The 26,094-nt window shown below is 41.7% G+C and overlaps 1 protein-coding gene across 2 annotated transcripts in view; it reads left to right on the top strand.

Annotated features, from left to right (window-relative positions):
* Positions 1 to 26,094, top strand: part of LOC126299352 (uncharacterized) — a 192,454-nt gene that overhangs the window by 121,978 nt on the left and 44,382 nt on the right. For both annotated transcript variants that reach the window (XM_049991207.1, XM_049991206.1), the window contains one exon: positions 17,033 to 17,359. In XM_049991207.1, the coding sequence (XP_049847164.1) occupies positions 17,033 to 17,359 (327 nt within the window). The remainder of the gene's footprint in view (positions 1 to 17,032; positions 17,360 to 26,094) is intronic.

Raw genomic sequence — 26,094 nt, 5'->3', positions numbered from 1 at the left:
ACAGAATTGTAGTGTTAGAACTGTTTACACTTCAATATTTGTTCATGTTGTGAAGGGTATTCATGGTCCAGTGCCTGTTTACACAGAAAGAGGCAATATAATGAACTATTGTCACAGATCTTTAAAACTGGATGGGAATGACAAGTGAGAGGAACAACAATTCTCCATATCTGTTATGCAGAAGCATAATCAATGATTACTGCAAATGTGCTATAAAATGACATTACAATCTCGTGCACAAAGAATTTAAAGATTTAGTTGACAAGACCAAAAAATTATGATGATTGACAGATGGGATTCATTGTTCTGTACATCAAGAGTGACTTTGTGCTAAATTTGTGGGTATGGAGCACATGAAGAAATTGGTGGTAGGGATGTTAAAATTTCACAAGTAGCCCAAGTATTCCGATTTCAGTTGCAACAGTTTTCGATGGAATTGAATGATATGTACGGACACTATACATAGTATTGCAAACTGCGATGGTTAAATCAAGGTCGTGCTTGGAATGAGTTTTTTATTTAAAAGCCACTACTGTTGACTTTATGAAGGAAAAAGGAGTGAAGGAAGAAAAATGAGAACATCTGGAGAGGATTGCAGACCTCGCATTTTAAGTGGACTTGGCTGGACATGCCCACAGTAAGACGTTGAGAAGCGAGAAACAACTTATTTCTGACTTGATGGAGATGCTTTTTAGAAGAAATTTGATTTGTGGAAGAGATAAATTCTGATAAACACAGCTCAGTTCACTAAGCTAACTGGCATTAAAGAAAATATGAGGTTTGAAGAATTCATTCTGGCCTTCAAAGAATTACATGAATAATTTTGAGGACACTGCCTGTTGTGTTTAGGAAGGCTGCATACTTGGTTCACTAGACAAACAAACAAATTATATTAATGATCTTTATTACAATTAATCAAATACAATACTTAACTTTAGCAATTACATAAATGTGTCACAAGCAAAGTGCGATGTACGAAATAATCAGTCTTTGCAGTGACTGCTGATCTCTAACTAACAAAAGTCTTTCCTGAACTCCTACTGAAGCTGCTATCATTGATGCTGCTATAGAATTGGGGCTTTTTCTGTTGCATTGTCATACTGGAGGGAAGTCTGGTCAGCGTGTGATTGGCTGATCTCTTCTCACAGCCTTCTCTTCCCTGTCATTCCCGACTGGCGTGCCAGTACTTGACTCCCCCTCCCCCTCCCCCTCCCTTGACCCCCCCTGCCAAGGCAATAGACCATCATCATATATGGAGTGTGACAACTGACAACATGAGGGAGGGGGAGGGGGGGGCGGAGGCAGGAGCATGAACGCTCTGGGGGTGTCAGACTTCCAGTCTTACCCCGCTATCCAACCTTCGCTCTGGTGGAAACATCACCTGGAAAATACCAAGAAAGGAACACATCCACCTCCTGAGGCCCATACCATGCTGTAGAAGGTGTTGGCCACTGTGGTGTGGGCGGGTTCAGCTCCATCAGTAGGACGAGAGAAGGTGGAGGAGGCGAAGGCACTGTCTCCATGGGGTTGTGCCATGGTGTCGTAATGACACGTTCTGGTGGCTGCTGTATCTGCGCTGTCCTCAGGACCCATGAATTGGTGGCTGCTGTGGCCGTGCTGTCCTCAGGATCCATGAATCTGAGGGAAGAGACACAGAAGGATCACCATGCACATGACAGTGGCAAATTTGATTGTGATGTCGGCACTGCAATCCATCTGGGACTGAAATCAGATATATGCATGTGCCAAGTCATGAAGTATCTTGTCTTACATCCATTGTCTGCTGCTGCTAAAAGCCCTGAAAAACACAGTATCATGCAGTCTTCCTTTGGTGCTGGATATTGAGGAGGTTGGAGCAGTGTCTGATGGTAGCGGCTGTGAAGCAATTCTGCGATCAATGGCCCATCTTGTGGATGCGAATGACAGGGGGTGAGAAACTGTTGCATTGTTTGTTCCCTGGTGTGTCTGGTTTGAAGTTGGGAAGTTTGGCCATCTGCTGCTTGAAGGTTCTGACAAAATGTTCCACTTTGCTGTTTGACTGCCCCAGTAGTAAATGCTGTATGCCATTGTGTTCACAGAATGTTACAAATTCATTTGGCATGGACAGAAGGCCGTTGTCCAACACTATGACTTCAGGCAAACCTTTGAAACAAAAAATAGAGGACAACACCTGAATTGTGCTATGTGATGTTGTCGAGTTCATTGGCATAGCACAAGAAAACTTGCTATAAGAGTCTACCACAATCAACCAATGAATGTTCCAAAAAGGACCCGCAAAGTCTATGGGCACACGTTGTGATAGTGATTGCAACTTAGGCCAAGCAGAGAATTTTTTTGGCAGAGTGGACTGTTTTTCTGCACATGACACTGTGACATCATCTGTTCTATTTGAGTGTCCATACCCTGCCAAGTACACTGTCAACTTGCTAACTGTTTTGTACGAAACCCCCCCCCCCCCCCCCCCCAGTGACCTTGGTGAAATAATTGCAACACTCTTTTTTGCAAAGCTTTGGAAATCAACACACATGACTGTCCACTGTCATTTTGAACAAGAATCACATCTTGCTGTATAACAATACTATGCTGACGTGCAAAGTATTGGCACACTACAGAGTTCTCTATGTTATGCAGTGAGCAAAGCCAAGATGTATGAATGTATTTTAGCAAAATGTTCAAATCTGAATCAGCTTCCATGTCCTGTGCAGTTTTGCTATAGTTCAGAGGAAAGGGTTGAAGCAATTCAGAATTGTGAGCATCAGTGTGACAACAAGAGGTAGCAGAAGTGTCAAAGTCTGTATCAGGGTCAATCGGAAGGCATGAAATTGCGCCCACATTACCATGTTGAGCTGTCGGACAATGCACGATCTTGTACTGGTACTGAGACAAGAATAAAGCCCATCTTTGCAATTTTTGGGCAGTTGGTACAGGAACCAGCTTCAGCAGATGAAACAAGGACTGCAATGGCTTGTGATCCGTTACTATGTAGAGTTTTCTGCCACATGAATAGTGGTGGAATTTGGTGACACCATAGACAATAGCCAATGCCTCTTTCTCTATTTGGACAACACTTTTGATGCAAAAGCAATAGGCCTGTGTTGGAAATCTCTGTGAAACCATTGCACTGAATCAGTAAGAGGAAGCATCAACTTGCAACACAACTGGTTTGTCATGATCAAAGTGAACCAAGCATTGATCACTGAGCAATGCATCTGTAAGTTTTTGAAAAGCTTCTTGGCACTCATCTGTCCAAACAAAGGAGACATTCTTGCAATGCAAGTGATGCAATGGAGCTGTGATTTGCGCAGCATTCGGTATTAACCGAATACAATAGATCATTTTCCCTATGACTGACTGCAATTATGTGACATTGCGATGAACTGGCAGGTCACTTATGACCAACAAATGTGACTGAAGATGATGTACACTTTGACTGTTTATGACCCCACCAACATACTGCAACTCATGCTTAAAAAAATCTGCATGTCCAGTCTTCACTTGAGTCCTGCATCAGATAACACACAAAACAAAGCATGCAAATTAGCAATGTGTTCTTCAGGTGTATGACAATATCATCCAAATAGTTTGAACAGTGTGGTACTTGAGCAGTCAGTTGTTCCAAATAATGTTGGGAAATGGCAGTTGTGGAAGCACTACCAAAAGGCAAACACAAATATTTAAACAAGCCAAAATGAGTGTACAGTTTGAGATTCTTCATCTAGTGGTATTTGAAGATATGTGTCGCACAAATAAATTTTTGAAAAATAGTGAGTAGCACCTAATCTGTCCATGAGATCCTCTGTGTGTGGCAATGGATAAGTATCAGTCACAGTTTGTGGGTTGATGGTAGAGAGGCAAATGTGATCTGAGAGTTTGGGGAGCAAAACCAGTGTAATTGACCAATGACTAGCTTGTATGGGCACAATAGCTCCACTATCTTGCAATTCTTTAAGTTCAGCAGGTACTTTGCTACGTAATGCAATGGGAACAGTTCTGGCCCAGCAAAATTTCTGCTGAGCATTGTCACAGGATCCTCCTGCTAGGAGCATTTGGAAAACGTCTGCACCCTCTTCAGGACCCAGGGAGATGTGGGCCTGCATTGTCGTTTGAAGAAGTCCAGATTTTTTTCAGTCAGGAGGGGACTACTTGGGGAATTGGCTCTCTAAAGAGGGAATCCAGCATACTAATCAGAACATTGCCATCATCACTTCTTTACCTTGTTCAGTCAACTTACTTGAGTTACAAGCATTTTTGGGCAAGCTCAACTATATAATAAATTCTTACCCCAGACGGCCCACAATGCACAACCAAGGAGATCCTTTGTGCCTATTGTCAAACTGAAAACCTTGCTGACATCTGCACCCTGCCTCATGCCCTTTCCTCCCAGTTGCCTGTTGGTTGTGGCAGCTGATGTGTCTGTTTACCGTATTGGAGCGATCTTGGCACACAGAAATAGGGATGGTTCCGAACAGCCTATTGCATATGCATACAAGACCCTGACCAACCATGGTGCAACTGTTCCCAGATCAAAAAGGAGGCTTTGGCAATAGTTTCACAGTCAAGAAAATTCACGTCAACCTTTTTAACACAGTTCTCTCTAATTATGGATCACAAGCCATTGGTGGTGTTATTCGGGCCACTCTCCAGCCTCCCAGAATGATCAGCACAATACCTCCAGTGGTAGGAATTGTTTCTCAGTGCCTATCCAGCACAAGCTGAAAACCCAGCATTCTAATGGTGACACATTGCTCCATCTATCGGCTGGCCTGGGCCCTGATTTTGACCAACAGGAGGTCTCCTGCTTAATGTCAAATGACAACATATGTTGGACAGTTTTTTCCCTTGCATACATGTGCGTTGCTTGTGCAATGTGCTGGGACTCCACCATGCAACAGATCCATCACTAAGTAATCCATGGCTGGCCCCATTATCTCAGCTGATGACTGAGCTCAACCCTTGGAAACAGATGGTTCATAGTTGTGCAGCATGCACCTGGTACAAGTGTTGCCTCCTCCATGGTCGCCAGCTTTGGACCTTGCTTCATCTGCTGACACAGGTGCTGTCACAACCTTTCTCATGTCCCTCCCGGTGGTACACTCCTTGCCTAGCAGTGTGGGCACACTCTTTTGGAAGTGCCGAGGCTTGGACACCACCAACAGTAGTGTCTACACATTGGTGGACCAAATGCAGAAGGACCTCGAGCGCCATCACCACAGCCGGCTTTGGCCTTGGACACAGCCATTTCCTCTGCAGTCTCCTCTTCCACCACCATCTAGATCAGTGATTCCCTGGTATGCCCATCTCCAGCACTGTTCTGGTTGACACTGCTGACTGCACTTCTTCCCCCCCCTCCCTAGCCTACAGGTGATGAGACTGAAGCTTCACCTGTACCTATGTTCCACCTTCCAGGGCACCATCTCTAATGTATGCACCAGTTTTGGGGGAGATCTAGTATCACTAGTATCAGGCTATGTGGAAGTTGAATGCCTGTTGAAGCAAATGGACCTTGATGGACGATAGAGGGCAGTGGGCAGTGTTGCCACAGTGCTGCACTTGCCTAGTGAGTGTGGACACCATATTGTCACGTGAATACACTGGCCAATAGTGCTCATTGCAGCTGGCATAAATACTGCAACATTTTGATTGCTCAGTATGTTATATACGTTGTCTTTTTTGTGTGTTATGTACTACTGACTACTCCTCGATGACTGGCATATTTTGATTATTTTCACTCCATTATGTAATATGGTATCATATTTTGAGGTAACTCCACAAACAGAGAAAAAATTTTCAGAGTACAGAAGCGTATAATAAGAGTACTGAGTAATGTAAGTCCAAGAACATCATGTCGAAACCTATTCAAAGAATTGGGCATGTTAACTACAACTTCTCAGTATATTTATTCCTTAATACATCTCTTTTTCCAACTAACTGCTTAGTACACAGTATCAGTACTAGGAATAAGAACAATATACATAAAGATTTAAAATCACTTACTCTTGCCCAGAAAGGAGTCCAGTATTCAGCAACGCATATTTTCAATAAGTTGCCAGCAACCATTAAGAGCTTAGTTTCAGACAAGGCACAATTTAAACAAGTGCAGTGGACCATTTTAATGAAAATTTATTATACTTTAATTTTTGACAATATTTGGTTGTAACAGCCAAGTAACTACCTACTGTGTGAATGATGAAAAGCAGATGTAAGTCTTAAGTCTGCAAATAGTAGAAGTTTAATTTTAAATCTTGTACATAATCTGACTGTTCTTAACTGAGGATCACTGAAATGAATAATGTACTTTAATTTTTGACAATACTTCGTTGTAATAGCCAAGAATCTAGAAAATGTCTGAATGATGGATTTAATGAAAGTAGATGTGAGTATTAAACCTGTAAATATTAGACGTTTAAATTTAATTCATGTATATAATTTTACTGTTTACTGACTGAGGATCATTAAAATTAATGAAACTCAAGTTTTTCTAATTACATTTTTGTAATGCGTTTATCTGACATGTTCCACAACCAGGAGGATTCCCTCTTTTATGGGTCTATGGAATGAATAATTAATCTAATCTAATATGATCTATTGGTTTTCTTCTTTGATTTTGATTTGGATTGTAGCTCACAATTAACTTGTTGACAGCACTGTGTTGAAAGTTTGTTACACTTTGTTGGTGCATAGGTTGAAATTGACTTGCTTGTCAGTCCACCATTCAGCCAGCCCTATTGCTCAACTCCAGCATGGGTTGAGTGTTGTCTAGAGGTGGCCTTTGCACCTTGAGTCATTGAATTTCTCTTCTGTTTTTCTTATGTGTACACCAGTATCTGGCTACTCATGGACATAGCACAGAAGTGTCAACCAGCAACACTAGAGAGCCTCAAAGTTATAGGCATCATTGCTGTTGTGTACATAGTTCCGCATAGTCAGCGCATACACAACTTTCCCACTAGAGCGCACCCCACTAAGTACAACAGCGCAGACACAGCGCTCGTCCATCTCCGGTCTACGAGATGGGGCTGCCATAAAGACGGACCAAATTCTGCTTCCGCCGATCTGCGTATTAATATGTAACACAGCCAATGAGATTGCTGCTAACATAGAACCTTTTCTCCTCACGGATCACACTCATGCAGTGATACCTGAATGCACGAGGTATTATAACAAGTGTACAGGCCTCCGATTAGTCAGTCTGCATTAGTCTAGAGTCAAGTTTCAGTCTGCGCCTAATAAGATTATCATATTCCTATACATAGCCATGAAGATAAATGTATAGACACTTTGTCAAGTATCAGAGATATGTGAGAATAAGATTAATGTACCAAGACCAAAGGAACTTCAGATTGTCAATTGTAAATAGCATCCAGAATCAAGTTAAGTAAGGTTTATGATTGTTATTATTTTAATAAATGTGTGTGAAAATTAATCAAGTTCTGTTTGAAGTTGGTCACCGTCAATCTTCTACTCTAAGCATGCAAGTGGCATTTCTATTGTCTGACCTAACGGCAGAAGATAAACATGCCACGATAAGACCATGAGACCTATTGCTGACACTCACCTACTTCGTTAGAGTGACAAGTCAACTAATCTGATGGTGTGTGTACCGAAGGTCTTACAGTACGCACACCACAATTGCCATAAATGTATGTTTATACAGAGTGATTCCACAATGGTGTTACACATTTTCAAGGATGGTGGAAACAGATGAATGTATGAATTTGAGGTGAGGGTCCCTGGTTTAGAGATGAATGAGTCGAAAGTTACAAGCAAAAATCATTCTGATATCACTGACAGTGGAATACATGTACCAATACTTTGTTGCTAAGAATGTAGGGTATCCAACTTTCAGAGGTGGTAATATGGACAAAGAGAAGAAAAAAATGTGTAGTAAACATGGGATTCAAAATGCATAACTGAGGAGCTATGAGCACTTGTTCATCTTCACTAGTGTGAAACATATCTCCTCTGTTGAACAAGTGCTCATAGCTCTTAAGGTATACATTTTAGAAAATGTTCAAATGTGTGCAAAATCTTACGGGATTTAACTGCTAAGGTCATCAGTCCCTATGCTTACACACTACTTAACCTAAATTATCATAAAGACAAACACACACACCCATGCCTGAGGGAGGACTCAAACCTCCGCCGGGAGCAGCCGCTCAGTCCATGACTGCAGCGCCTTAGACCGCTTGGCTAATCCTGAAGGGCTACATTTTAGAACCCATGTTTACTAGACTTCTCAGCAACAACAGTACTGGTACATGTGTTCAATTGTCAGAGGTATTATAATGGTTTTCGGTTATAAGTTTTGAGTCTGTTTCCAGTACAAGGGCCGATATCTTAAATTGCTACATTTATGCTTCTTCGTGATCCTTGGTAGTTTTTATCCTCATCATGGACTCACCCTGTACATACCTACGATCACATGTGCTGGCACCTATAACTTTTGCCTCTGTAGCACTGTCAGATGATGTTTTTAGACATGGATTAATATGTAAAAATTGATCTACTAAGTGCCCTCTACAGCTTTTACGAGTGTGTAATACATATTGTAAAACATCCTGCATGTGAGATATCTTGCAACCTACTGAATAAAGTAATAGGCTGTATTGGGTACTCCCTAAATTATTGTATAAACAAGTGTCTAGGGGAGGGATATTTTCCTGGTGAGCTTAAATTGTCTTAAGAAGTTCCTTCATATAAAAGACAAGATAAAGACTCTCCTCCAAGTTTGAGGCCAGTGTCTGGTGTCCCAACTTTTCTAAAGCACTGGAATGTGTATTTTACCAAAAGGTATCTGTTTACTTCGAAAATCTAGGAACAATTAGTAGAGCACAACATGGCTTTAGGAAAAGACTGCCAAATGCTGATGCCATAGACTCTATAGTGAAAGACCTCCATCAAGTGTATGAGGACAAAAGATTTGTTCAAGACACCTTTTTTGATTTAAGCAAGGCCTGATAGAACACACACCACTTCTTGAATGAAAAAAAAAGAGACTTCCATGGCATGAGACATAACAGCCTTTAATGATTAAAAACATGTCTGCAGAACCACTAGCAAGTTGTCCGTGTTGGCAGAGAAATGTTCTGTACAGAACAAGTTATGGTGGGCATTCCACAGTCATCAGTGTTGGGCCCTTCCCTGTTTCTAATAATGATTAATGACCTGCCCTCATGTATTAGTTCCAGTTTGGCTCTACATGCCAATGACACAAATTTTCTTCACAATAGTAATGATCCAAATAGCCTCAAAACTTGTGCTGAAATGACAACTACTCCAGCATCCTATTGGTCTAGAGCCAGTAGATTCTTGCTGAATGATAGAAAAAATCAGTGGCTGGTTTTTGCTCTAAGAGACAAGCTCCTCCCAGATGATGAAGTTAAAATAACTTTTTGGTGGTATATTTAGATGATAAATGATCTTGGGTCCACATGTAAAATATATTAGTGTTAAGTTATCTAGAGTAACTTATTTGTTAAGATGACTTAATTATATATCTGAAATACATGTGGGAACATTTTATTTTTAATTTTTTCAAAGCAGAGTATCATAAGGTATTATTTTATGAGGAAATTCTAGTTGTGTGCTGATGCATTAATACAGCAGAAAAAAGCTGATTAGTGGTTCTTCATACTCATAAAAGGCAAACTACAAGTCTTTGGTTTGTGAACAAAAAAATCATGACTAATAAATTAGCAGTTACGAACTCATGGGGCACAAATTATTAAATAAGCATTCACAAACCATAAAAGAGCTATCTGAACAAAAGTTCAAATGTACACTGCATGACTGGTTAGCTGCCCAACCATTCTATAAGATACAGGAAGTTGTTGATAGTAATATAATATTATTTTAGTTGTAACTGCAACTGTTCCGGTCGCGGGCTGGTCGAGAACAAAGCGAGGCAGGACCAAATGAAGAACGGCCTGCTAACAAAGGACACGAATAACGTTGGACAACTGAGCAAGATCTTATGACGACAACACACAAGAGGCAACAGGGTGACAGAGACAACCAAACGAATCCAGAACTTCCACTGAGTAACGAAATACTGTAAATACGCTGTCTGTTGCCAAAGGTCGATAGATTCCATGAAGTTCAGACTGCCTAGCTGAGCAGGAGGCAGGAGCTTATATACGGGATAAGGTATGCCGCTATTGGCTGCTGGGACCACTTGCTCCACCATGGCGCCCTCATGTTATACACGAGCCAGGAATGTACACAGCTGCAGCTTACGGCGTGACAGCTGTAGAGACATCTAGTGGTGCTCAAGGTCCATGCTGTCTGGCATGGATTCAAAACCCGTGGTGCTCGGTACCAGATCCCTGCCCCCTGAAACTTGTGCGTAATGGCAGAAATGGCCCAGATGGCGCCAAGGTGGGCGACAGATGGGAGAAGATTTGGGCTTGTCAACTGCCGTTGGTGGGGAGGAACGGACATCCGAGGTGTCCATGGCGGCCAACCCAGGCAGAGGGAGCTGCCGAACCACCTGGGATGGGGTGGGCCGGCGGCAGGCCCACAAGGAAACACCAACCAGTGTCAGTGGTGGTGACTTGAGGACCACAGCCATACCCGAAGGAGATAGCAGAGGAGGAGGAGGTGTCGGTGGTGGTGGGAGTCTCGTGGGGGCACGCGGGTGGAGCTGGTTATGATGGTGACACTCCAACCCTTTCGAAGTCTGCACCAAAGTCTCACGCTGCCCATGGGCTGCGAGAAATGTGGCAGGCATCCACCCCGGCTGGCACCTGTACAAAGTCGGACCACACTGCCGCGCCAGGGGAATAATGCTGAGTGGGCTGGGAGTGGGGGTGGGAGGGGGATGGCATCAGCAAATGGAGCAGGGTCTATGGCTGTCATCCATGGAGGAGCTCCACTGGATTATGTCCGTCAATTAGCATGGTGCGATAGGTGCTCAAAAACAGGGTGAAGGCCGACGTGGTCGGAGATGTTTTGACCGCCTTCCTTAACTGTTGCTTAAATGTGCGGACCAGCCTCTCCACCATGCCATTGGAGAAAGGGTGGAAAGGCGGTCTATGGGTATGTTTGATACCGTTGGCCCAACAGAATTCTTGGAAGGAGAATTCCGTGACTTGGGGGCCATTATCAGAGACCAATGTGTGAGACAGGCTCTCTATGGTGAGAACCTGGGCCAGGGCCATGAGTGTGGCCTCTGTGGTGGTGGACGCAATGCGGACAACATATGGGTATTTGGAGTAGGCATCAATGATAATCAACCACATGGACCCCCAAAACGAGCCCGCGAAATCGAGATGGATGCGATCTCAGGGCCGGCGAGGCACAGGCCAGTGTGCGAACGACTGACAGGGGCTGTCCTGGTGACGCGCACACACAGCGCACCTGCTGACCAGACGGTCAATATTGCCATCGATGCCAGGCCAATACACATGCCGGTGAGCCAAAACTTTCATGCGGGACATACCCCAGTGCCCACGGTGTAACAAACTGAGCACGTGACGCCAAAAATCTGGAGGGATGACCACCCGATGGCAAGCCGACTCCGAGGCTAACAGAAGGACATCATCAACCATTGAGAGCCTGTGGGACAGGTGGTGCCAGGGGTTGAAATTGGTCCTCATCCGACGAGTAAGATAGGAGGGCCACCCGTGGACCACATAGAGGAGAACGTGCCGCAAGATAGGGTCTCCGCGGGAAGCCGTGGCAGTGTGAGCAGCCTTAAGAGGCAGACCATCCAGCGCATCCTGACAGGTGGAATCAATGTGAAAGCAGAGGACCTCCTTTTGGTCAAACGCAGGATCAGAGCCTGCTGGGAAACGAGACAAAGCATCTGTGTTAGCATGTCGGGCGGTGGGCTTATACCGAATGGTGTAAGTGTAATTTCTTAAAAATAATGCCCAACGCTGGAGACTTTAACCATCCGCTCTGGAAGGTGAGAGTGGGGTCTGAAAAGCATAACTAAGTGTTTATGGTCCATCAGGAGGCTGAAATTTGCCTCAAAGAGATAGGTGTAAAATTTATGGATGGCAAACACGGTCGCTAGAGCCTCCTTTTCAATGTGGGAGTCGTTTTGTTGTACGGGGGGACAGCCCCAATGCCATATGCCGACTCTTCAGCCGCCACAACCAAGGGTCAGTCCGGAGGAAAGGGAGTGAGGCAAGGGGCGGACTTCATCATTGCCTTTAAATGGAGAAAAGCCTGATAACAGGCAGGAGTCCAATCAAAACGTACCCCTTTGCAATGCAAGTGATTGAGGGTTGAGCAATGTAGGCAGCCTGGGGGTAAGAACTTTAAGTAAAAAGTAACCTTGCCCAAAAACACCTGGAGGTCAGATAAATGCTTGGGACGAAGAAGGGCCTCAGTGGCCGTGACATTACGACCTGAAGGGCGAATGGCATCTTTGCTAAGCCAGTGGCCTAAGTATTCCACTTCCGGTTGAAAAAGCAACACTTGTCCAGCTGACAGCATAAACCTGCAGAGTTCAGAGCGTGAAATAAGACGCTGAAGTTTTGAAAATATTCCTGGTGGGAACACCTGGTAACCAAGATGTCATCCGGATAATTCACGCAGGTGGGGATAGACTGTGTAAGATGCTCCCGGAACCACTGGAAAATGGCTGGCGCTAAAGAGACACCATGGGAAGGCACTTGCACTTGTACAATCCGAAAGGCATGTTGATAACCATGATGTTCTGGGTTTCAGCATCCAAGGGTAACTGGTGATGTGCCTCAGCCAGGTCAATCTTTGAAAAATACTCTTCCATGGCAAGCTTGGCGAGGAGGTCTTCCTGTCGGGGAATGGGGTAAGTGTCGACGAGGGACTGAGCATTGACAGTAGTGCTGAAGTCCCCACTCAGCCGAAGGGACCCATTGGATTTCTGTATCACCACCAATGGTGTCGCCCAGGCACTGTAAGTCACAGGCTCCACAATGCCAGCGGCCTGGAGCTGATCAAGTTCCTGCTTGACTGCCAGCCATAAGGCCACCGGAAGGGACGGGCCTACAAAAAGCGAGACTGCGCATCCATCCGAAGGGTGATGTGTGCCTGAAAATCAGAAGCACAACCGAGATCCATTGCAAACGATGCAAAAGTGGAGCACAGATTGTCCAAGTCCTGGAAGGGAACAGCCACAGAGACAACCTTAACTTTGTTGGAAATTTAAAATCAAACAGTTGAAATGCCAAAAATATTTGAAGCCGGCGGATGGTCAACAACAGAGAGGGTATGGAGCCAGGAAACATGTTTGTATGTCGCCTCAATGATGAACTGCCCACAAAGGGGAATGGAACCATATACACAGGCGAACAAACGGCGAGAGGGAGGTGACAACTCAGGAGAGCCCAGCCGGTTATATGTCGCCATACTAATCAGGGAGACGATGGCCCCAGTGTTTACCTGAACATGGACATTCTCAGTGAAAGCGGAGTGTGAGGAAAAGCTTCCGCACTGACGGATCATCCTGTGGGACGACTGATTGCAGAGCATGGACAGTGTCTTGAGCCCCAGGAGGGGTAGGACTGGAGTGAGTTGAGTGACTATGACAAACCAATCAGATGTGGCCCTCCTTGTTACACAGTGTGCACGTTTTCCAGAGGTGTGGACAATCAGTTCGAGAATGTGTGGTAAAGCACTGTGGGCAAGATGGAAGTGGGCCACATGACCAGCAACGAGGAGCAACCAGAGACATGGATGATATAGAGACTTCGGACAACGAGGAGTCCCAACGGTGCTGGCCTCCATTGGCCATTGCAAGGGTGGAACCCGCCGAGATGCCTTGATCGCCGCCACCTGCGGCCGCACCATAAGACACTCGTTAGCCTCTTGATAAATTTCAAAGGATTGGGCAATGTGGAGAATCTCTTCCAAGGAGGGGTTATCGAGTTTCAACACTGCAGTGTGGACCTCAGGATCAGGAGCCAGCTGAACCACCACATCCTGGATCAGGGAGTCTGCATACGAAGCCTTACACTGTTGATTGGTGCACGTAAAATCACATGGACAGCTGAGATCCTGCAAGTCCGTGACCCAGGAATGATATGACTGACCAGGCTGTTTATGGTACTGGTGCAACTCCAGCCAAGAGGCAACCACATGATAGTGTTGGGAATAATAGTTTGTCAGCAAAAGGCATATCTCCTGGAAAGAGAGAGCCACAGGATTGGACAATGGCGCCAACTTGTGGAGAAAAAAAACGTGTCTGGGGAGTCCCAAGACAAAAACAACAACATCTACAAGGAGTCATTTGCGACTTGAAAAGCCGTGAAGTGTTGTTTCAGCTGATTTAAGTATGTTTCCCAGTCCTCTTTAGCGTCATTAAAAGGTGGGAATGACGGTGGACATGAGAAAGCATCGTACACCCAAGGACTCAGAAGCTGTTGTGCTAACACATCCTGGGCATTGACTTTGTCTGTTACCAACCGCAGCGACTGTTGTAAGATGTCAAACTGGAGCTGCTGCTGTTGCTCCAGAAGACAGACCAACTTTGCCTCCATGCTAACAACTACCACTGCTTAACTCATCACCAAAAATGTTGTAACATGGTTGGTAGAGAAAGAAGCTAGGCAGGACCAAATGGAGAACAGCCCGCAAACAAACAAATGAATGGAAAGGACAGACATGAACAATGACGGATGATCGAGTGAGACCTTATGATGACAACACACAAGAAGCAACAGGGTGACAGAGATGACCAAATGAATCCACAACGTCCACTGAGTAACGAAAGCGAAGTAGTGTAAATACACTGTCTGTTGCCGAGAGGTCGATAGACTCCATGAAGTTCAGACTGCCTAGCTGAGTGAGAGACAGGCACTTATATCTGGGATAAGGTATGCCACTATTGGCTCCTGGAACCACGTGCTTCAGCGTGGTGCCCTCATGTTATACGCCAGCCAGGAACATGAGCAGCTGTAGCTTATGGTGTGTCAGCTGTAGAGACCTCTAATCACACTCGAGCTCCATGCCGTCTGGTGCGGATTCGAAACCCGCTGCTTTCGGTACCAGAATTTTAATAACAAACCTTATTTTTCAAATTATTGGTTGCACTGTACTATATAAATGATACTGTCTATTACTTTAATGGCCTAATAACTATAAAATTATTATTATCATTACTAATAGTATTACTATTTAGTTGATCAACTTATGTGTAAGGCACATACCTTGTTTCTGATGCCTCCTTATATATTTCTGAAATGTAGCTCAAAATGTCTTTTCAGAATGAAGTGTGCTTTAGCATCAAGCCACCTAATATGTGTCCTTGAGAGCCAACATTTTGCGCAAATGCAGAAATAATTACCATTAGCAAGTTCTAATAGTGTGATGCTAAAAAAAACCTCGATAAGTAAAACATTGGTTCTGCCATTTCCAGGTGTAGTAATTTGTGTCCTTACTACCTACAGCTTTAAGATATGTTCCATAGCTCTAAGGCATGTTCCACTGCTCCTCAAAGCCTTTCACAGTTTGTAGCCATTGACTTTGATGCTGAGGATGCTGGGATGAATTAATGTTATTCCAAATAAAGGAGTGATCAGTTACATTCTTTCATAAGAATAGGTTATATCTAAACAGTCCAGTAATTTGTTACTTCTGGGCTGCATCCATTTAATGATGTATTAACATATGTCTTAATTTTCTAGATAGAAGGTAATTTTCTTTGCATTAAAAAATATATAGTATTTTGGAAATGATTGGCTAATTCAAAGAAACATTGTTTTCACCTAGGAAACAATTACCATGTCTCAGGAACTGGTGGATGAAATGGCAAATCTACTGGAGGTGGTTGAAGATTACAAAGGGATTCATGGGTCTAGTAAAGTACCAAGCCATTCATAAATTCTTTGTATTATGACATCATATGTTATACAGACAGCATTTGTTTGTATATTTAAGCTGTCCATGTCATACATGTGTCCTGTTTACAATATGCTGCTTAGTTCTTGTGGGTGGTGGCTTCAGCCATGCTTTGCAAGTCTAGTGGAAATGATGGGTGCATGGAATATAATGATACTGCCATTCTGCTTTGACCAATGAGACCACTGTCTATGCTGCCTTCCTACTATGGGAGTTGTGATGATAAACTGATCTGTAACGTATCCTGAGGTCAATGTTAATTTAGAAAATGATAGTGTGGTTGTGAATTGCCAAAGCCAGTGAATGTATCATGGGAAAAACTATTTTTTTAAAAAAATAAGGTTGTGGTGACAGACTTCTATGCAGTGTAGCCAAAGGTCTACATTAGTTTGAAGGTGACAGTTTGTGAGAAAGCCAACAAACGTGACTTGATATTGTGTTTCATTTCAATTGAGCATACCTCAGTTGCATTTACAACTCTGACGAACACCTTTGTTACCCCACCATGGTACAATATTCTCAAGTTTCTAATATGTTTGAAGGTCTTAATAACAAGAATATGATCAATTAAAACCCATTATTCCCATTGAAGCCATGTTAGTTCATTGGATTTGATTGAGTCATGTTTTCATACTGTTAGTGACATCATTCATTGTTTATTTCTCTGGATACCATCGTATTGATGGCATCTTTGGTCTGCCAGAATGGTCTGTTAGTTTGTTCACTAATCCCTGAGTAGTGACTCCTTTCTGGTGCTGTAAACAGTACATCATGTGACAGAAGAGCTGCAAGAACAAGGAAACGACCCCTTTACAGGCAGAACACCAATAAAGAAAGCAGAGACTGAATCCAGTAATGTATTAAATATTATTAAAATGCTGTGAGAAGCAGGTGACATTCACCATTTGTTACAGCTGCATAGTATGCAGCATCTAAATTTAAGGCAACAATTTGTTAAAATGAAAAAGTTGCACCTTGGTTGAAAGCCCATGTTAAACTGTAGGTCCTTTTGTAACCAGACTGCATAAATAAATTCAAAAGCAGGGGAAAAATTTATTTTTATATAAAGTAACAGCAATTGGACACTCTTTGTTATACTAACTGTTGACCTAATATTTGTCTGTTTTTGAAACATGTACTACATTATCTTAATTTTAAAATACAAAATTTCTGTCTGATCTCTCATTTAATTTTTAATTTTCAGGATGGACTGGCATATGGGCTACATTCAAATACTAACAACCAGCATGGAATATTTAGCTCTGTTGGAATACCTGCACCACCTCTCTCAAAAGAGGAGCTTTCAGCACTCTATCAAGCAGCCATTAAGAAAGGTGCTACCCTTGACCTGTCTGGCTTGACAGATATTGTAGCCAAGCATCCTCAAGTTTCATCAGGCCTTCAGGACCTCAGTAAATTGCTTCAAAACTATGGTCCTGCAAGTACAAGTGGGGTCATACCAGGATATTATTATTATTTTTATCCAATCAAAGGTCTTGTGAAACAAGAAGATTCAAACAAACAAAATGAGGTAATATTTATATTTCATTGTCATTATGCTACAAGATTATTTTATAAGAAATAACATATAAATTATCTTCCTTAAAATTTCAACTTATTACAGCACTATGCTCTGAGAGGACAGTTGGTCATGTGACAAAAGGTAATTCACTGGTTTAGATGATGATGGACAGGACACAGTACTGATCCAGAAATAAGTAAATAAATAAGAACAATATCTAGTGGACAGTTTACACCAGTGTCCAGAAAAGAGAATTTAAAGCTGAAAAGATATTGTTAGATGAATGTGTTGCAGATGTGGACTATGGGTGCAGTTGCTACTGCTGAAATCAAAAGAATATAAATGAATACAGGGAAGCACCAATGAGAATTTATGTCTAGCTGTTCCCTGATTCCTTTCCTTTAATATGTCACAAAAGAGCATTTTCGTGTCCATACTCTTGCCTAGATTTGGATCTTCCATATGGGGCAAAAGTTCACTAAATGCCATCCATACACCAATCTCAGACCCTTCAGTGCTAATAGCTATTGAATTTTGTGGTGGATAGTGAAGATGGCAAAATAGTGCTGAATCTCAGTAGCCAATGCTGTAACATTAATATGATGTGCTTCTGAGCATGAGGAAAAATAAATATAATTTCATAATAGAAAGTAGTACCACTAATAACATTTTTATATATCATTCTTGGATTTCCTGCCAATATAGTACAACAGGCTGTACTAAAAATGATGCATTTTGGAGAGATCTTTAATGCAATGTGTCATTCAAATTGCATATTTTTGTAATATGTAAGTATAAATATGAGATCCATCAAATATGGAATATTAGCATTAAAAGCTCTCAGAGCACAAGACATGGGTTCCAGTCAGTTGTTACATATTTCGAAATATCATGCTGGTAATTATATGTGTTTTACTCTAAAAGTGTAAGGCATGAAAAATGTGTTTTATTCAGTTGGGATTCGATGGATCTAAAGTTATACTTATCAACACAGTATTACATGCAACTGAGGATGAGAGGATAACAAAACATAAAAACAAGCTAAATATTTGTGGCAAGCAACAGAGCAGATATTGTTGCTGCTCATTTCACATGCAGCATTTTAAGCTGTATTCTTAGCTTCATGCCGAAGTACATCTGTGTAAATCATGATATGTTTGGAAATAATTCAAAATATTTGTGAGACACAAGAATATAAATGTCACTGTTGCTCATTTAACTTACAGCAATTTAAGATCTGCTGTTTCATTCTTGTCTAAACACACTCTTAGAAATATAAATATCATTTCTACATGCTAACCTACAGATCGGTCCCTCACCACAACCAGGATTTTCCTCAACTCACAACCAAACTGTTACCTTCCAACCTAACATAGCTCCCTGGCTAAACTAAATATTAGTCTGTCAACAGAACCACATTTTTTGATTCCACATTTGTTGGCTTCTTCAACTCACAACCAAACTGTTGTCTTCCGATCTAACTTACAAGGAATCCCTTGAGTGTGAGGTTGTTAGTTCATTCTTTAATAAGGCTCATTTGAAAGTATTCTGTTAACAATTATGACAGGAATAATATTAGCTCCTAATGACTCACTATGTGCATCAGGAGGGTGACAGAGAATGAATGTCTGGGAGGTGCAGAGATCAACCTTCTATGGGATGTAAGTATTACACTTCTAAAAATGGATATTGTTGACATTCAAAAAAATGTTCCAAACAAACCATTAACTTCCACCATGAACACCAAATAAATAATTGAGTGCCACAGTGATCACAAAGGTTCACACCATCAAGATCAGAGGAGAAGTCTTTGGAAGTTACAAACCATGCAGAACTTTCAGCTTGGTATCCATTCTTAAAGAATGTGTATAGAATAATATTGGCATAATGAGATGATAAGAACTGACTGAATGTGATGACATGCATCTGAATGTGAAACAGTCTCTCATGGAGCTTACTGTGAAATTGGCTATCCTTTAAGGCATAGCTGCAGATGATCAGATAGTATGTATTATAGGCATGGAAAAAACAAACATCCAGAGCCTGAATTTGTCCAGTAGTTCCATGTGGTATGAATTGCACTGTCACACACTTTTCAGGAGGGCTGTTTGCTGTAAAGGAGTATGATTTTCATACGCAGACCAGGAATGAAACAAAAGGAAGTTATTATGATCAGCTATTGGCCAAAATCAGTGCTCATACCATAGATTTAGTTCACTTACTCTCATTTTACCATTCTTGCTTGCTGTGATGTAAATATTCCCCACTGCCCTTACAAGATCATGCACATGAGAAACATTCATAGGGGCCAGAGCAGCTCCAACGTCTTGCAGCACAATAAATAACTTTCCAGCCAATTTACCATCCAGGATTAACAGTCAGCATAATTGTATACAATTTCAATAAGGCATTGATACTAGTTAATCTTGACACAACTCTCTTGGTACCTCTAATTTCCAGGGTCCCTTTCATATGCATTTCCTCTTCAAATCCTGATTGGTCAAATATGAAAACAAATTCCAAACTGAACGATGGGTAAGTTTGTTTACCTAATCTACAAAGCTTTGGGCAGATTCAGAAGTTCACTGTGCATCGTCAAGTTGATGCTTTGTTTGAAATTTCATTATCTCATGTCTTCCAATTCTGTATCACTGATTGAATTTATGTAGCCATCCACTGCTTCCCTTGAAATCACTGTAATCTATAACATGCACAATTTCATGTGCATGACCTGGTAGGTCACTATCATGGACATAGTGTAAATAGCATTAAGCATCCTTGAAACACATAAACATCAGTTTTAGTCCTCCCTTGAATATCCGTAGCTTTTCTTATGCACTGCATGGTCATATTGCTGCAGACTTATTTAATATCTGCTCATAATTGCTGTTTTACTATGTTGCAGATGATCTTCCATGTACGTAATTATCTTAAGTACCTGCTCATTGGACAACAGTTTTCCTTCACTGTGTTTCACTAGAGACAGGATTTATGGCTCCCTGTCCAACAAGGATGATGAACTACATGACGTCGAATGTGTTTCAGTATCATTTTTATTTGCTAAGCATCATTGTACTCTTCATGTACATCATCCACACAGTCGAGCATATATGACACCACTTGCAGAAATGCTAATATTTCATCTGAAACTTATTTCTCACTCCATGAATTTTCTTGGGTTCCTTTCAGATGAAATATCAACTTCAGCAAGTGTTGTTGTAGATGTAATGCAATGTTTGCTGTGTTTATCATTTCCATTGCTCTGCTTTGTATCAACACCACTAACATTGTAACACTGTTGTGAGTTATTCATTAATGAAGCAATTCAACTACTCTCCTTAGCTTCATGCTGTGTTCAGCATAGGGTACCTGCAGTCCCATCCCTGTTGCCATTAATAGCCAATATTGTGGTTTCATGGTAGACAATATATGATATGTTGAATGTTGTAAATGTCATTGGCATTTCGTGACCTTGCACTCAAGGGATTTCTTGTTAGACCTCAGACTAAGCTTGATATCAGTCTGTCACCACAACCAGGTTTTTGTTTTGACAACTGGATCTGCTCTATTGGGTCCCATCCTAACCATGCCCTCAGAAATCATGACATATTCAAAAGAAAACATCCAAATATTTGTGACAACGAAAAATAAATATCTCATTGCTTCACTCACATCAAGTTTCTCAGCCTAAGCACACTACCTGAAATTGGGATATGCATATTGTGATGTATTCAGAGGAAAAAACAACTGAGAATAGCAATGTTATTGTTTCACTGACAGCAATGTGAGTTGCCATACCCACATCCCTGACAAAAATAAGCAATCAAAGCTTTGTGACAATCAAAATTATATCGGAAGGCATAACTTTGCTTGTTCCTATACTGTCTGTATCTAATTCATGTGTTCACACAATAATAAAGTCACGTGATTTTCTTATTAGACCATGTAGCTTTTGTTCACAGTGATTGACTGACTTAGAGCATGGCTCCTGTGATCGCTCTGATTGGCTGACAGAAGCAAACCGACCAGCCACCATCTTGATTTCAGTGCTTAAGAAGCTAATGTGCCATATTTAGTTGTTGTTGTTGTATTTATACTTGAGAATATGAAAATATGCAGTTCTATTGATACACAGCATTATAGATCTCTCCAAATATTATGTGGTAAAGTGGCAGGAAGTGTGATAGTGGTATATAAAAACTTTACTCTAGCACTCAGAGTACAAAGAAACAATCAGTTGCATAGCTACCTTCTTACTGGATGAAAACTGACCTTTGGGTTAACTCATGACCTTCCAGAATGAGATTTTCACTCTGCAGCAGAGTGTGCACTGATAGGGAACTTACTGGCAGATTAAAAGTGTGTGCTGGACCGAGACTTGAACTCGGGAACTTTTTCCTTTCGTGGGAAAGTGCTCTACCGATTCTATGTTCGCGGGACAGCTTCTGAAAGTTTGGAAGGTAGGAGACGAGTACTGGCAGAATTAATGCTGTGACAACGGGTCGTGAGTCGTGCTTGGGTAACTCAGTTGATAGAGCAATCACCCGCGAAAGGCAAAGGTCCTTGACCACATGAAATCATACACCCTCCGTCTACTGCAATCAGAATCCAGCATTTCACCAGCAATTAAAATGAAACAGCCAATCAGTATGTGGCATCAGATCCGCTATCCTGAAAAGTACCTGAATGACCTGAACTGGGTTAACAAAACAATCATCAGTATTATGTAGCCCCAGAGCTCTCAACTTGGCCATTACCACACACACACACACACACACACACACACACACACACACAGAGAGAGAGAGAGAGAGAGAGAGAGAGAGAGAGAGAGAGAGAGAGAGGGAGAGGGGGGGGGCAATGATAGTTGATGGATCCAAACAAACAGGCATTCAGAATTCAAATTTGTGTGTGTGTGTGTGTGTGTGTGTGTGTGTGTGTGTGTGTGTGTGTGTGTGTGTGTGTGTGTGTTTGTGCGCGCGTGTGTGTGTGTGCGTGCGTGCGTTTGTATGTGTGTGACATAATCTGACAGTGGGAGCAACAACTGGAAGAACGCTATTGCAGTGTAACTTCCAGGTTAAGATGGATACACTTGACATCTATGACAATACAGGAGACAAGTGCCTAAAATAATACACTAAACAGGCAAGGCAGTAATAGTTGAAAGTTGCTCTTACAGCTGAATGATACTATGTTACTGGTTGTATAAAAATGAAGTTTCGTTGCCTAAGCAAACACCATTTTAGGGGCGGGGGGGAAGGATATACATCATGTTTTACACTACTAAAATATAACTGTGGCTAATATAGTCTTTTTTTATTACTTTTCACTGGTGTACGAAAACAATCTTTTCAGGAAGATTTTGACATTTAGTGATAGGAACTGAGGAGTCAAGGCTCTCCAAAAATGTGTTCAGACCATATATCCATAATAACTGCTAAACAATACTAATATCTGTAGCATATTTATCCACCAATGTAACATTTTCTGACACTTTAGCCCAACAAAGAATACTAAAAATTATGCCTTTTGGTGAGATACACACATCAAAAACAAGTTTTGCATCACCCTGGTTCCCAGAAATCCTGGAGATAGATGTTGACTGTGGATATTGTATCACAGACACAGTCCCTTTGACTGTTCAGAGATGTCACTAAACCCGCCCGAAGACATAAACAACCATACATGAGCAGTGCCTATTAGATGGAGGGGGTCCAATAGCCGATCAGTTCCACTTATTCCACTAGGAAGGAGGTACACGGCTTGTGTTGTCTGTGGTTCAACCATGCCTAGGCGGTCAATACTGGAGTTTGATCATGTCTGCATTGTTACTTTGTGCCAGGAAGGACTCTCAACAATGGAAGTGTCCAGGTGAATCGGAGTGAACCAAAGCGATGTGGTTCAGACATGGAGGAGATACAGAGAGACAGGAACTGTTGATGACATGCCTCACTCAGGCTGCCCAAGGGCTACTACTGCAGTTGACAATCACTACCTATGGATTATGGCTAGAAGTAACCCTGACAGTAACACCACCATGTTAAATAATGCTTTTTATGCAGCCACAGGATGTCGTGTTATGACTAAAACTGTGCACAATAGGCTACATTATCTGCAACTTCACTCCCAACGGCCATGGTGAGGTCCATCTTTGAAACTACAACACCATGCAGCATGGTACAGATGGGCCCAACAACATGCCGAATGGCTCGCTCAGGATTGGCATCACATTCTCTTCATCAATGAGTGTTGCATATGCTTTTAACCAAACAATTGCTGGAGACATGTTTGGAGTGACCTATTCAGGCTAAATGCCTTAGACACACTGTCCACTGAGTGCAGCATAGTGGAGGCTCGCTACTGTTTTGGAGCAGCATTATATGGGGCCGATGAACACCGATGGTGGTCATGGAATGTGCTGTAATGGCTGTACGATACTTAAATGCCATCCTCTGACCATTAGTGCAACCATATTGGCAGCATATTGGCGAGGCATTCGTCTTCATGGATGACAATTTGTACCCCCATCGAGCACATCTTGTAAATAACTTCCTTCAGGATAATGACATTGCTCGACTAGAGTGGCCAGCATGTTCTCCAGTCATGGACCCTACCGAACATGTCTGGGATAGATTGAAAAGTACTGTTTATGGACTATGTGACCCACCAACTACTCTGAGGGATCTACGCTGAATTGTCATTGAGGAGTTGGGTGATCTGGACCAACAGTGCCTTGATGAACATATGGATAGTATGCCATGACGAATACAGGCATGCATCAATGCAGGCGGACGTGCTACTGGGTATTAGGGGTACCGGTGTGCACAGCAATGTGGACCACCAACACGGAAGGTCTCGCTGCATGGTGGTACAGCATGTAATGCATGGTTTTCATGAGGAATAAAAAGGGTGGAAACTATGTTTTTGTTGGTCTCTGTTCCAATTTTCTGTACAAGTTCCGGTGCTCTTGGAAGTGGGGTGATGCAAAACTTTTTTTGGTGTGTTTATTTAATGCATTGTACTGCTTAAACTGCATATTTTTTTAATGCACAAGTATAGCGTTAGAATGCACTAACAGGATATGTTAGCTTTGTAAACACTGCTTGGTTTGCTTTTGTGAAAGACTACGATGGACTATGTTCCACATAGGGGACCATTCAATCTCAGATCATAAACAAAATTTTGATTTTGAATCAGAATAAAATAGCACTTAAAATTGTCTGTTTTACATATCAAAATATGAAAAAATTTGAAAATCTCTTCTATAACAGTAAAAAACACACATGGTTCACTTATTGGTACTACTGATATAACTTAATGGTTAAGGTGCACGACACTGACTAACTGACTTATGCTGTCACACAGTGGAAACTACATGAAACTTCAATAAAATAGCATACTGAATAACAGTTTAGAAATGGCAATGTCTAGGATAATTTATTACAGTTTTATTGTGGGCCAGTTATTATGGAGTAACAACCTGCCCTGTATCATTCACTTTCAATGTATGCAAAACTTTGTTAAAAAATCATTGGGGCTAGTTGTCACAATGTAAAAGCCTGCCCCATATCACATGGCTGGTGATGCATGGAGTAATTTGTTGCAGTTTTGTTGGGGGCTCATTGTTACAGTTTAACAACATGTCCCATGTCACATGTAAGCTGATGTATGGGGAAACTTGTTACAGTTTCAATGGTACTAGTTGCTGTGGTGTAAAAACCTTCACCATGTCAGTGAACATGTATTAAACTCAGTTATCCAAACTACTGTTCAGTATGTTGTTTCACCAAAATATCATGAAGTCTCCTCCATGCATCAGTATAAGTTAGCATGACGGAAACAAGACGAGAAACATTTTGTGCTGCAAAATAAAGTTTATACCCTGTCTCACTTTGAAAAGTAGACAAAAGTGGGTAGTTCAAAGCATAGCAACACTTATTTCTTACACGTACATATGTGTATTAAATTCAGGTGTGGCTATCATGTAGTTTCCACTCCGTGACAGCATAAGGCAGTCACTGGTGTTAATGAGCTGAGTTCTGCACATACACATTGATGCACTCTCCAAATGTCATATTTTGCCATGTCAACATAAATGTACATGTGCCTCCTCAGACAAGTAGAGGCTTGCACAAACTCCAGGCATGTCATATTTTGCTGAGTCAACATACATGCATGTGTGCTTTCTCAAGTTGTGACTGGACTTCTCAGTAATGCCAGTAAGTGAGCCATGTGTGTTCCCTACTATTATAGAGCAAATAACAAAGACAATTTTTTTAAAAGTGTGGTACGAAGATCAAACTATTGTCATCAGCAAGTTCACTTTAACATGTAAGGTAGACCAGTAGTACCAATAAGTAATCCATGTGTGTTTTGTATTATTATGAATGAAATCTTTATGTATTTTGATAAGTAATACAGACAGTGTTTTAAATCCTATTTTGTTTTGGTGCAATGATTGGATTTTGTTTGTGATTAGAGATAAAATTTTCCTCTGTGTGGGGCTTTGTCCATCATTATGTTGGCCATAAGCAAACTGAGCAGTGTTTATGAAGCTAATATATTGTATTTTGTATACTTTCAAGTTATATTAGCGTATTATGAAAATGTGTAGCTTAAGTGATACATTGAATTAAAGATTTTGCCAATCACACCATTATCAGTATGATTTTTGCTAGAATGTATTGGTGTTTATGATGGCAAAGATCAATAACACTTACACTGTTCATAATACTTATATGCAC

Source organism: Schistocerca gregaria, chromosome X, assembly GCF_023897955.1.
Source record: "Schistocerca gregaria isolate iqSchGreg1 chromosome X, iqSchGreg1.2, whole genome shotgun sequence".
NCBI lineage: Eukaryota > Metazoa > Arthropoda > Insecta > Orthoptera > Acrididae > Schistocerca > Schistocerca gregaria.
The sequence above is the reverse complement of the archived record's forward strand: the minus strand, read 5'-3'. Positions and strand labels throughout refer to the sequence as shown.